Consider the following 13,198-nt stretch of genomic DNA (forward strand, 5'->3'; position numbering starts at 1 on the left):
ACCCTTTGTAAAGGCTTAGCTTCTCAATCTAGAACCCAAATTCCAGATAAGATTTCTACTATGAGATCTCATGTTTTATGCATTAAACACATTGTCCATTAGATAACAATTAGCAAAGTCTCACTCAACCAAATGTAAACTCTCGTGTTAGTCATCACCTATGTTATAAGACTTAGACTAACCTTATTCTTTCCACTCTAGGTTGGAATTAAACCCTGGTCCTTAATGAATCATATTGGCTATAGATGATAACCACTGAAGTGGTTAGACCTGATGACATCACTAATAGTTAAGTTAAACACTATGACAAGCATACTTAGTAAAAACTGCCTGTGCTGTGGCAGTCCCAACCATGTAGTGAAATGAGTATGAAACACTACCTTTACACTAGGGGCAGTATCTAGTATTGTTGGTCCTGATAAAGTATTTGTAAAGGACCCAAAGAAATAAAAAAGGAACAAATGCCTTCTGTAGTTGGAAGTTATGATGATATACAATTTCCAGACAAATTTTCCCTCTCTCTTCTCTCCTTGCCTGTTCTCCCTCTTGCTCATTCTCCCCTTCCTCCTGCTGGTCCTCATCCTCTCCCCCTCTACCTGCTTCCTGGCTGTCCTAAAGTAAGCAGCTTCCTCTGCCACTTACACTGCACCATGATATTCTCCCTCAGGCCCTCTGCAAAAAAAGACCATCCAACCTTCAACTGAAATCTGTAAAACCATAAGCAAAAATACAGATTTCTTCCTTTTAAATTCCATTTCTCAGGTACTGTGTCACAGCTATGGAGAGCTGACTCATAGTGTAAGACAGCAAGTTCCAGGATGGTCTCAGAAAAAGAAGAAAAAAAGGAAAGGAAAGGAAAGAAAAAAAGAAAGAAAGGAACCTGTATTTCTCCCAAGTTTTCAGGTAATGTTCCTGCTGCTAATCTGAAGTCCATACTGTAAGAATCTAAGGCTGACAGGCACATGCCATTGTTTGGTTCATTGTTTTAAATAAATCTTAAAGGGTGCTAGGTTTTTGTATTAATAATAACCCATTTTGACTGCTTCCTGGACCACCTTCCCCTTATCTTTTGAACATAATGGTCTTCAGGGCAGGTCTTGTAAATGTAAGGTAACAACCACAAGACAGCTAGCACCTTGACTAGTGGGACACACGGTTGGTTATATTTGATGTCCCCATAACCTCACTTTCCCTTCTCTCCTCTGGCCACATTTTTGTTACTCTATTCTTCATCTCCCCTGTATCTGAATATTGCAACACAACAGAAATCCATTTTCAGATCCATTCTCTGTCTTTACTTGCTACCTAGGTGACGACTTCATTGAGATTCATGGCTTTACTACTTACATACTGGTAACACCCGTTTATACTAGCCTTACCAGACTGCTTCCTTGAGTTACAGACACACATGTCCTGCTGCCTAATTTAGAACTCTACTCATTTGTCTATGAGGTTATGGGTCCCGCGTCTGCTCCGCCACAGGGCTCACAGCTCAGGGAGGCAAGACGAGGAAGTTTGACAGTGCTTTGTACTTACCCCACGCTGGGTGGGTGTCAGGCTGTAAGGAAGCCCCTGGGACACCACTCCGGGGTTGGGGAAGAATAGCCTGAGGTCTGGGAAACAGCCAGGGCTGGTTTGGGGACCCCAAGCCTACAAGGAGGCAGGGACCATCTGGTTCTCAGGCTCCTGGAAGAGCTGAGAATGGAGTGGCAGCCCACGGGCTGGATCTAGCCTGGGGCTGAGGGGAAAAGAAAAGAGCTCCAGCTGGTCCCTGAGCGGGTGGGGGGATCTTTGGCTTGACTGTGGCTTAGTGTTGGCCATGGCTGGAAGGGCAGAGAGGCCTTCTACAGGAGATTAGACGGTGGCTTTATAGGCAAAGGCCTTCTCCTTGGCTCCCCACAGCTCCCCGATGAAAAGAGGCAGTTCCATGGTTTTAAGGCATTTATTGTCATGGTAGAAGGTGAATGAGTAAAACCAGACGCCACTTCTCAGGGTGGGCCTGAGATTAAATCCCTTTTGTAGGGAAGAGTGTCTGGGAAGGAAAGTTTATTGGTTCGGCCTTTAGGTACCTCAGTAAAATGAAGATCTGTCTTGAGCCTATGTGACCACAGGTCCTCTACCAGTGGAAGGGCTTGGGGCATTGCCCTTATGTGACTGATGACCACAAATCTATGGAGGGCTGTGGCTAGTGAAGGGGCCTGGTGCCTGGGAGTCAGGCCTTAGCTTAAACAGAATCCAGGCTGCCTTTCATGCTCCCACAAGGTTTCTCAATGGAACTCTTCTAACACAGGGCTTCTGATTTCTCCCTTCCTCCCTAAACAGAAAATGTTTGCCACAATCTTTCCCAACTCAATAGCTGCTAACTCTACTTCTCCAAATGTTCTGATCAAAGTTCCTATGATCATTATTGTCTTTTCTCTTATAATTTGCATATGATTCATTAGTCAATTATGCTGTTCCCATCTTTAAAATAAACCCAGAATCCTGCCTTTCTCACTGCTTTCCCTGTTGCTTCTCCCAATATCTCATGACTCGTTCAAGCCAGCAACACTCCTGGAGTGAAACACAACAGTCCCCTGAGTGGCTTCCCTACCTCCCTACTGCCTCTCTTCTGAATATAGAAGCCCCCGTGACTTTGTCATTCTCTAACCCAATACCTTCATTAAATAGTTGTCTTCGTCAGTGTTCCATTGCTGTGAAGAGACACTATAACCATGGTAACTCTCATAAAAGAAAGCACTTAATTGTAGTTTGTTTACACTTTCAGATGGTTTAGTCCATTTTCAGCAGGGCAGGAAGCATGGCAGCACACAGGCAGACATAGTGCTGGAGAAGTAGCTAAAGAGTTCTATATCTAGATCCAAAGGCAGGAGGAAGAAATAGATACTGGGTCTAGCTTGAGATTCTAAACCTCAAAGCCCACCTCCAGTGACCCACTTCCTTCAATAAGGCCACATCTACTCCTACAAGACCACACCTCCTATTCCCTCACGAGCAGTACCACTCCCTGATGACTAAGCATGTAAATCAATGAGCCTATGGGGGCCATGCTTATTCAAACAATTACAACTGTTAAAACAACTTCCAGTCTCAGAGAGCAGGCCACTCAGCGAGGTCCTACATACTGATCCATCTCATCTTTACCTCACTAAACCCATGTTCAGAATACTCTAGCCACAACAATTCTTACTGTTCCTCAAATCCTTTAGGACTCCTACTTCAGAGCTTCCATAGAGAAGAGTCCTTCTGCATAGACTATCCTTTACTCAGATTGCCTGACCTCTCAATCTCATATTATCATAACAGTGAGGTCTCCTTTCCACCCTATCAGAGCACCTACCTAAAATATTAGTCCTGTTTCTTTCTCCTTAGCTACACACACACACACACACACACACACACACACACACACACACACACACCAATAAAATACTATTAGTCATAAAGAGGATATGATAGTTTGAACAAAAATGGCTCTCACAGGTTCATAGGGGTCAGTACTATTAGGAGGTGTGGCCTTATTGGAGGAAGTGTGTCACTGGGGGATGGGCTTTGAAGTCTCAGAAGCTCAACTAGGCCTAGTGACTGACAGTCTTTTCCTGTTGCCTGCAGACCCAGATGTAGAATTCTCGGCAACCTCTCCACCTCATGTCTGCCTGCTTGCTGTCATGCTTTTTGCCATAACAATAATGGACTAAGCCTTTGAACTATAAGCCAGCCCCAATTAAATGTCTTCCTTTATAAGAGGTGGCAAGGTCATGGTGTCTCTTCACAGCAATAAACCCTAAGACAGAGGACAAAATCCTATCATTTTGATAACATGGATGGAACTTGAGATCAACTGCTAAGTGAAATAAAACAACGACAGATCGTACTCCTATATGAAGTTGATTCTTTTTTCATACATTTTGCAAGTAGGCTGGCTGGTACAAGAGATGGAGAAACACAGGCAGAAGGGAAGGATGGAAAAAGGATGACCTGTGAGTCCTAAGAGCACAGCAGGCTGGTTACAGTTAATGGAAATGGTCTCTGTATTTCATAAAACTAGAAGATTTTTTTTAATGTTTTCACCAAAAAGAGATGATAAAGGTTTAAGAACAGAAATGTTTTTATACAGACTTAAACATTAATCAATATATACACATATCAAAGTTTGTACAATTTTTAGTTTTATGTGTCAACTTTTAAATTTTTGGAAAAGTATTTTAAAAAGGTGGACATGGACAAATGTGTCAAGTGGTGACAAAAATTAAAAAAGATGTGAGCTGACACCTAGCCACTGGATTTGAAAATGTGTAAGTCATTGGTGACCCTGAGAGAAATGACTACAGCCAAGCAGAACCAAAGGTAAATAAATGCGAGAGGGGGCAGTGAAAGTAGTAAAGCAGCCTTCCAATGTTCTGTAATAACACAAGAGCACGACATACGGGAGTACAGTACACAATACTGAGTCCCAGAACATTGAAGCTGAGTCTTTAAGGAAAATAGGAGGAAATAAGTCTTCTGAGGAATAGATGGAATTAATTTTTAAAACATTTCAAGTTCTAGTTCTACAAAATGTGTAACATGAAAACATACCAAAATAATTATACCCATCCATGATCCTTCCTGGTATACATGATTTGAAACCTTTTGATAATATCCATTACTTTGAAGAATAAATGTTGGTGGGCAATAAAGAGCAAGAAAACATAATTTCAAAGCTATCAGATCCTTTGGGCAAACCAGTTAGCAGAAGTTTTGAAATACAAACCAGGCCTTTGATAAGCACCTTACCCTAAATACAGAACTTGCAATATAGTTTAACAGTCTAAAAACTGTTGCAAATACCTAACAGAGAAATTGAAACAACAGAACTTGAAACACAGGCATACAGGGGAGTACACACATGGAAAAACATCCTGTATTATTTTGGCATTGAAGTTCACTTCTAAGTACAAACGAGTTATTGGAATAATTAGCAATAAAAGAATAATAAGTAGAGAAGTGTAGAAGACACAGATAAGGGCAAAAGGCCCACAAATATAAGGATGTAATAAACGGTTATATCATACAGAACCGCCTTGAGCCATCCTAGATGGCAGTAAAATTATAGAAGCACCAAACAAATAACAGACTATTCAAACTTTACAACCAACAAAGCACTTACAGTTTTAAAACCAAGTGATAATTACTGGTTCACTTTGGAACAGTCTTAGCCTAAAGTTATATTTCACCAACAAACTGCAAGTAAATTTTAAGTAGATATGGAAATAAAACTGATGAAAATATTTTCATTAAGGCTAATATCATAACCTGGTTTTCTACCATATGTTAGATGTATGAATGCTGTAGCCTCTGTTGTGAAATAACTGAGAAATTACTAGAATCATTTCTATGCTTACAGGTTAAGCCGTGAATTAAAAAAAAAACAGGTTTTAATCTTTGACTATTTTATTTCACAAGAATAATTTGTCATTCCTATCTAAAATACAATTTCCAAAGTACTTTGATTTCTCAATTATATTCTTAGTATTCTATTAAATTTGTTCCACCATCTTTAATACACTGCCTGGTTTAGATTTTACTGCCCACAACAACTTTTCAGGAGATCTTTTTGAATTGTCATAAATTATATAATAATGTGTCATTTGTATTAAATCACAGACATGTAGAGTATGTTTGCAATGTGAAAGTGTTTTGAGATGCATGTATGGGTTGCACAACTTTTACAGAAGGCAAAAGTACAATCTTCCTTACAGTTTACTCAAAGAAAATGTAAAAATCACAGTTGGTGATATAAAAATCATAGCTCAGTGATCCAGAGCTTAACTATTTGAGAGGCCCATGAGTTCAATATGCAGTAGGACCAAAAATAAATAAATAAATAAAAATAAAAAATTCAAGCAGTGAGGCATATAATACTAGCTACTGCTAGAAGAATGAAGACATAATTTACCTCCCCTCAAGTAAACCCATCAAGTTCTGCACATCAGGACCTCCATATCCTTCACACCCTCACCACTTACTTAATTTAGCCTAATACTATCCGGAAGGAGGCTGCTACCCAAAGCTATTCATGTAGTTTTATAAAGCTAGAGACCCAATCCGTAGAGAAGGACAGACATGGCAGGACAGAGGGAAAATAAAAGAAGATGAGATTAACTCTGTTCTTGGGGTGAATAATAAGATTGACAATTGCTATAACTTCTGTTTACATTAGTGATTTTGGACTTTCACTAGGGCTCAAGCCCTGACCGCCACCACAACAGAAAATTCCTAAACTGAGAAAAATAAAACTGCTTGTCAGACTCCTTTCCAAAACCTGGACTCTGGAAAACCTTGACTGCAATGTCTAATAAACGAGTGAAAGATAATAAAAGCTCCCGCCACACCTTCCGTTCTTTACAAATGTAAATTCTGCTTACTTTTACTTTGCTCAACACTATCACAACTTCTGCTTGCCCGAAACCCCCTTCCCCCTTGTATATGTACAGAGGGCCAAAATAACACAACCGCGTGGAGTTTCAGCACTAGAACGTCTTGCTTACACTGCATCAAACCACTATACAGATTTTGAAGTGTCTGATTTGAAACATCCAGGAAGACATAAATAAGCCTGTTCACAGAATAGTCAAGAACTCAGAAGCAACAACACAAGCACACTCTCAAATTTCTCTGTAATACATTCACTTTGATAGAAGACAGAAATGTGCTTGAGGCAATAATCAATTCAAACGCTCCTAACTTGAAAGTTCTACTGAAATGTTGAAAACTACCCTTTCTGTGTACAGCTTACGAAACATCGCGGCCGACGTGAAGACTCAGATCAATAAAGAGCGAACTACACACACCCTGTGATTGAAATTATTAATAGGAAAGCAAGCCTAAGATTCCTCTGATGATGATAAACAGAATCGGAAATCAGAGTGGGGTTATTTCTCATAAAAGACATACCCTCAAAGTGCCTTCCAGCGTGCGAATTAAGGGTAACACCTGAGTTTCTTTGCTCTCTACTGATAATTGCTGTTAGTGAAATCTGAACTAATAACTGTGGCCAAGAGTTGAGTACTGCAGAGTTAGGGTTGGTCTTCTGTTAAGTATTTCCTATCCCTAGCTAAATAAGATTTCCTATAAACAAGAACCAATCGCGGGGTCTGAAATCCTGATTTTCATGGAACGGAAAAGGTCACAAATCCATTAAAGCGAATGGCCTGCGGAGCGTCCTTAGGATCCCAAGGAGGCTCCCCTAGAATAGGGAGATGCGGAAAGCGGAGTGGTAAGTGAGTGGGCTCGGAACAAGATAGATGTACATTGCTTTCCTGGGTAATGCTCCTTTGCGGGAACGGTCACGACTTCCAGAAGGACAGGCAGCTGCAAACTCGGCAGGGGTGACAGCGGTCTCCATCCCCCCCCCACCCCCCGCCTCCCGGAGCCCGTACCTGATGATGTCGTCGCTGTGGCCGCGGTAGAACTTCTGCCGATGCTCCCGCGGGCTATACACGACGCCGACCCCCGCCACGAAGTACACGATCTCCTTGGCCGCGGTGTAGTAGAGGTTGTTGCGGCACTGGTGGCCCCGGTAGCCGTACACCCACTCGAGCCGCAGGTGGCAGCTCGGGGCGCTCCGAGCCGCCATGTCCGTGCGCCCACCCGTCGCTGCGGCTCGGGCCCGCGATCGCCGCCGGGGCCGGGTGACGAAAGCTCTCCCGCTGGCGGCCGGGACGCTCCTCTAAGCCGAGCCCGGCAGGTGCATCTCGCTTGCGTGGCCGCCGTCGTCGCCTCAGCCCACGGGCGGGAGGAAAAGCCTCGCCTCACCAAACATGCTGAGGGCCGCGAGCGCCGCCGGCCGTCCGGGAGCCTCGCGCGTCTGGGAGCTCGCCGTGTCCCCTAAGCCCAGTGCCTAGGCTAGGAGACAGCCAAGCTAAGAGGGGGGACGGGGACGCGCCTCCAGCCTGCTCCTTCTCAGCCGGCTCCGCGCACCGGACTCCCTGCCCGGGTCACCTGCGGCGCTCAGGTCCAGCCGCTATCTCGCCTCCACAGCCCGGCGGTGCCGCGCCGCGCGCTCCCGAGCCCAGCTGAGCGGCGGGAGGGCGGAGACGCGCGGCCCCGCCCCCAACGCTCACGTCCCTCCCCTCCCCGTGCGCTCGCCCCGCCTCTCTCAGGTAGCCCGGTCCCTCCGAGAGTTGAGCATAATGTGGGAGCTCTCTGCTCACCACCAGACTGTTGCTAACCCGTAGGCCTCCCTTCCAAGATCTAAGCAGCCCATTCCCACCCTCGCGAGACCTGGATTACCCGCCCCCCCACACACACACACAACACCCAGACCCTCAGATTTTGATTCCTGTTGCTAGGTTTCCTTGCTCGGGAATCTCTGGGGAATCCTGCATGCCCTTTTACAGGGACCTCAGGTATTTCATATGCTTGTGAATTAACACCAGAATGTTAACCTCATTCTTTAATCGCATCCCCCAAACCTTATGTGTGGTTTTGTGCTTATCGTGGTGCTCTCCGATCCAGAAATTTGACAAGAATAAAACCTGACCTCCCAAATGTACTTTTGATACATTATAGATACAATGTCCTACCTAATATAGTCCTGGATTTGTTTCTACTGTTGCTGAACAGGCCTCCAACTCATGATCCTCCTGTTTTTGCCTCTTGAATGCTGAGATTACAAATGCGCATCACTGCCCCTACCAAAACCACCAACCCCACCTTGCCTGGCCCATCTTTTGGTTGCTGTTTCGGATAGCAGCAATTATCTCTTAATTAAAATAGAGAAGGGCATGTTTTAGGGTAATTGCGAAATCAGATGTTCTAATATAATTGTGATCAGGTAGATTGAGCCTGAAAGAGATGTTGACTATGTAAATTCAAGCAATACACTTAGGAAAAAAATATGTGTTGCAGTACATCTGTGAAATATTAATCACGAACTACATATAATTTTTATGAGGCAGGGTGTAGAAGAATAAGAATGTCTTTCTGTACAGAGTTTTTTTTTAACACAGTGTCTTACAGATCCCATGATACATATTTAAGAACTTCAGATTAACAATAGATTTAAATAATTTACTTTCCCAGTATCATATTTTCCATTGCAATTTTTAATGACCCAAGGGTAGAGTTTGAAGCAAAAACATTCTTAATTAAGCCATCCTCAAATGACGACTTAAGACAGAAGACTGAGGCACAGCGGTCGCTAGAAAATGAACCACTCACGAATACTCAAGAGAGGAAAGAAAATCTGATCAGTGCTCTATGCAATGATAGCAGCATCGTGACAGAGAGGCCAGTCAAGCCTTTACCCTGGATCAGGTGTTACCACTTTCTGAAAGTCATGCAAATATAATGTGTCAACCAGACCCCCAGATATGGATCAACAAGTAGATAACTGGACCTTTGAAATAAAAGAAAATCCTTTGGTAATCTGTCTTCTGAAATGCAAAGTCCTAGTGGGATGCTGTCTATTACAAATAGGTAAAGTGTATTCTAATATTCAAATAACTCCATTGAGTTATTTGTCCTTTCTGCTCAAGTGTCGGTATCCTCCAGCCTATAAAGGAAACATAAGGTCAGCAATGGGCTGATGCCTTAGAATGTAAGGCGCTTGCTGCCCACAAGTACCAGAACTGAGCCTCAAATCCCCAGGCCCCCCATAAAAAGCTGAAGCTAGGGAGGCAGAGATAGGTGTGATCTGGGGGTTCACTGACCATAAAGCCCAGCTTAAAAGACTGAGGCCCAGGTTCAGTGAAAGACTGGGCTAGCAAAATGGTTCAGTAGGTAAAGGGTTTTGTCACTGTGTCTGACAACCATAGTTTGATCCCTGAGAACCCTGTATTATGAAGAAGCAAGCCTCACAAGTTGTCCTCTGATTCCCACTTGCACATGTGACCCCCGATAGTCACAAAAAATAAATGTGGTTTGAAAATTCTAATAAAATACATAGAGAAAGACACTCACAACATCGACCTCTGGCCTCTACTCATACGTGCAAAGGCATGTCCACATGCATGTGTACATACACACACACATAGACACATGAAGTAAAGCATGTGAACACATGGGTTGCTGAAATTTGTGGTATTGGAGCTAGTGACTTAAGGCAGTCATAAATTATGTTTTAATTTCTACAACCACGCCTCTGGTCACTTTTATTTGTATACAGAAACTAACACAGATGTTGCTTACTTCTACCTCAATCATAAAATACAAAACAAAATATTATATACTTACAATAGGACACCTCTTGTTTTTATCTGAAAACAATCATTTCCCTATACCTGTACTATATTATTGTATTAGTCAGAATTTATGTAGTTGAACATGCATTTATGTAGTTGTACATGATTGAAATTTATTCCAACTGCCTTAAGATTAAAGAGAATCATAATGTCTCGAAAGACTGAAAAGCACACAATACACTTGAAAGTTAGGATGCCAAGCATTAGAATCGGAACCAGGTCATTCGAGTTAACCCAGATTTACCTGGTGTTTCTTCAATTGCCGGACAAGCAAAATAATTGCCAACAGTTCCATTTATAGACCAATCCCCTTAGCTTGGAATCCCCGTAGAAATAGCTTTAATTGGGGGGGAGGGAGGCTGCTCCTAGAAACTAGTATATATCCACTTCATGGTCTCTAATTCGTTGACTTGAGTTGTGGATTCCCCCGCCCCCCCTAGAAGCCACAGAGTAGTGCCAGCTGGGTCAAAGCCACCGAAAGAGAGAATGGGAAAGACCAAGCCTTCCAGTGGTATTGGCAGGTTAAGAAGCGGGTGGGTAGGGCTGGAGAGATGGCTCAGTGGTTAAGAGCACTGACTGCTCTCCCAGAGATCCTGAGTTCAAATCCCAGCAACCACATAGTGACTCACAACCATCTGTAATGGGATCTGATGCTCTCTTCTGGTGTGTCTGAGCTACACTACACACACACACACACACACACACACATATATGTATATATATATATGATAAATAAATGTTTTTTTCCTTTTTAAAGAAGGGATGGATGCCACTAGCAATCCTCAGGGCTGACTTGGATACTCTATCGTCCCCCATCTGCATCTACTAAACCAAAGACACCTGCAATTTAATTAAAAAACAGGTGTAAATAAATGCAGCTCTGGGACAAGGCTCCTTCTAAACCAAACTGGCACTCAAAATTCCTCCTGTGAAGGAGAGCCAGATGTCAGACTGGCAAAAACAACAGATGTCCCCTGCCTGAGAACAATGATTCCACAAGCCTATTAGATTCCATCCAAAGCTTTTAAAAATTGTCATATAACCCAAATAATATAAGTCCCATACCAAATTATCTTTTCCTGCACATCTGCACACCTTAACCATCACCTCTTTTTATAGTAAATAAAAAAAAAAGTCAGTATTACCATAGTTATGCAGATTGGCAGGATGAATTTCCTTTTGATCCTCAAGGCTTCCCACCTCCCAAACATGGCTACCAAGTCCTCACTGACTCCCGTTCCTATCTGTGCATCAACATTCACTCCAGCCCACGACTGCCATAGCTCAGTACGAATTCCAATGACCTCCTCTTTGGAGTCTGAATTCTCTAGTGCTTGAATTACTTGTTGAGAGGAAATTCTGTGTCTGGAAACTTAGAATGGCCTTCTTCAGCTCAGCGATTCCCCACCTAGAATTCATCCCAAATTAATAGCGAAGAGTGGAGAAGCCTGGTGTGGTAGTGCACAGTTAGCCCAGCACTTAGGGGGCAGAGTCAGGCAGATCTCTGTGAATTTGAGAGCAGCCTGGTCTCCAAAGCGAGTCCAGAACAGCCAGGACTGTTACACATTGAATCCCTGTCTCGACAACCCAGTAAAACTAAAAATAAAATTTTATTACAGTGCTTGCCTAGCCCTTACTAAGCTCAGCATTACAAAAAAAAAAAAGATAAAAGTATTTACTATAATGCATGCTAGGAAAATAACAATGTAGAATCCAAAATGCCTACCTAACCGGAAGGAGAATTATAAGCAAACCCATCCAGCCGACATGGCAAAAATATTATAAAAATCACTGGAAAAATATTCTGATACATTCTGGCAATATCGACAACTTTCTATAATAGAATGCATAAAATTTTTAAGCAGAAATGTGTGTGTGTGTGTGTGTGTGTGTGTGTGTGTGTGTGTGTGTGTGTGTGTGTGAAATGAGCCCAGTTATATAATGACAACTGGAACAAAAGATACCAACGCGTTAAGATGTGTGATATGGGTAATTTAAAAACCTATTCTGGGTACGTTTTGTGAGAGCCTTTAAAAATACATGAAGCAAGAGAACCTTATTTTCCAGAAGTTTTCACGAGACGAGAATTGTGTTTGTTTGTGGAAAGACCTGAACAGGTGCTTGGCCCAGAAAAGGAGAATGCTAAAGGATCCGGATGTGGGCAGAAAAAGTCGGTGTGAGGGATGAGGATGAATTGGTACCTCCAGGAAGATGAGGGTGGATGAAGACAGAGAGATGACGAATCCACTACTCACTCATGAAATGTTGGGTAGATTTCTTTCTTTACTTTAATGGAAGAAAGGCAGCTTCCCCTCTGAGTGGTTGTGTGGGAAGCAATGTCACATGAAAAGATCCTTAACTTGTCGGAAAGGGACCAGAGGAAACCAAGGACTATAATAAGAAAATAAACTTGGAGTTCAAGCCATGCTAAACTTTCTTATTCTTGGGGAATTGCCATGCAACATCTTATTTTATTTTTAAAACATTGTCAGCAGTCTCGATCTTTTTGTAAGTTAAAAGCTGAATTCAGAGGGACAGGACTCCAGCAGCCTGGGCTCCTTTGTGGCACTCTCCACATTCTGTACTTCTCTGGGAGGAGCAGGCGGGCGCTTCAGCAGAACCCAGGTGCCTTTCTTCTGATGGTTTTCCTTCGCCGATTTCAGGGGCCTGTCAAAGCTCTCAGGGTACTCAACGGGTTCAGTCTGCACATTAATTCTCTTGGCAGGTTCTCTTGCCCTGAACTGGCTTGTTTACGATGTTGCCCACGACATGCCCCACGATGTGGACGCCTCCTGTTTTGCCATTTTCCTTTTTGAACAGTGCTAACTCCCTTGGTGTCTGCATGTATGTGGACAAAGGAACAGTTCATGTTTCCTAAGCATCCTGGAGAACAACACATCGTGGGCGCTTCTGCACTTGCCTCTTGTGTTCATCATTTTGGCGAGTGACTGAAAGATGACTATAAAGGCCAA

At 43.0% G+C, this 13,198-nt stretch overlaps 1 protein-coding gene across 9 annotated transcripts in view; it reads right to left on the minus strand.

Moving 5' to 3' along the window:
- Eml5 (EMAP like 5) overlaps nucleotides 1-8,025 on the minus strand; it is a 131,754-nt gene extending 123,729 nt beyond the window's left edge. For 8 of the 9 annotated variants that reach the window (XR_015622078.1, XR_015622080.1, XR_015622079.1 and 5 more), the window contains exon 1: nucleotides 7,422-8,025. Coding sequence is in view for 4 of the 9 variants with exons in the window: in XM_087554157.1 (XP_087410283.1) it covers nucleotides 7,422-7,618 (197 nt within the window). In the remaining 5 variants the exon portion in view is untranslated. 9 annotated transcript variants of the gene reach the window in all.
- Nucleotides 8,026-13,198: the final 5,173 nt, after the last annotated feature.

The sequence above is a fragment of the Rattus norvegicus genome, chromosome 6, assembly GCF_021556685.1.
Source record: "Rattus norvegicus strain SHRSP/BbbUtx chromosome 6, alternate assembly SHRSP_T2T, whole genome shotgun sequence".
NCBI lineage: Eukaryota > Metazoa > Chordata > Mammalia > Rodentia > Muridae > Rattus > Rattus norvegicus.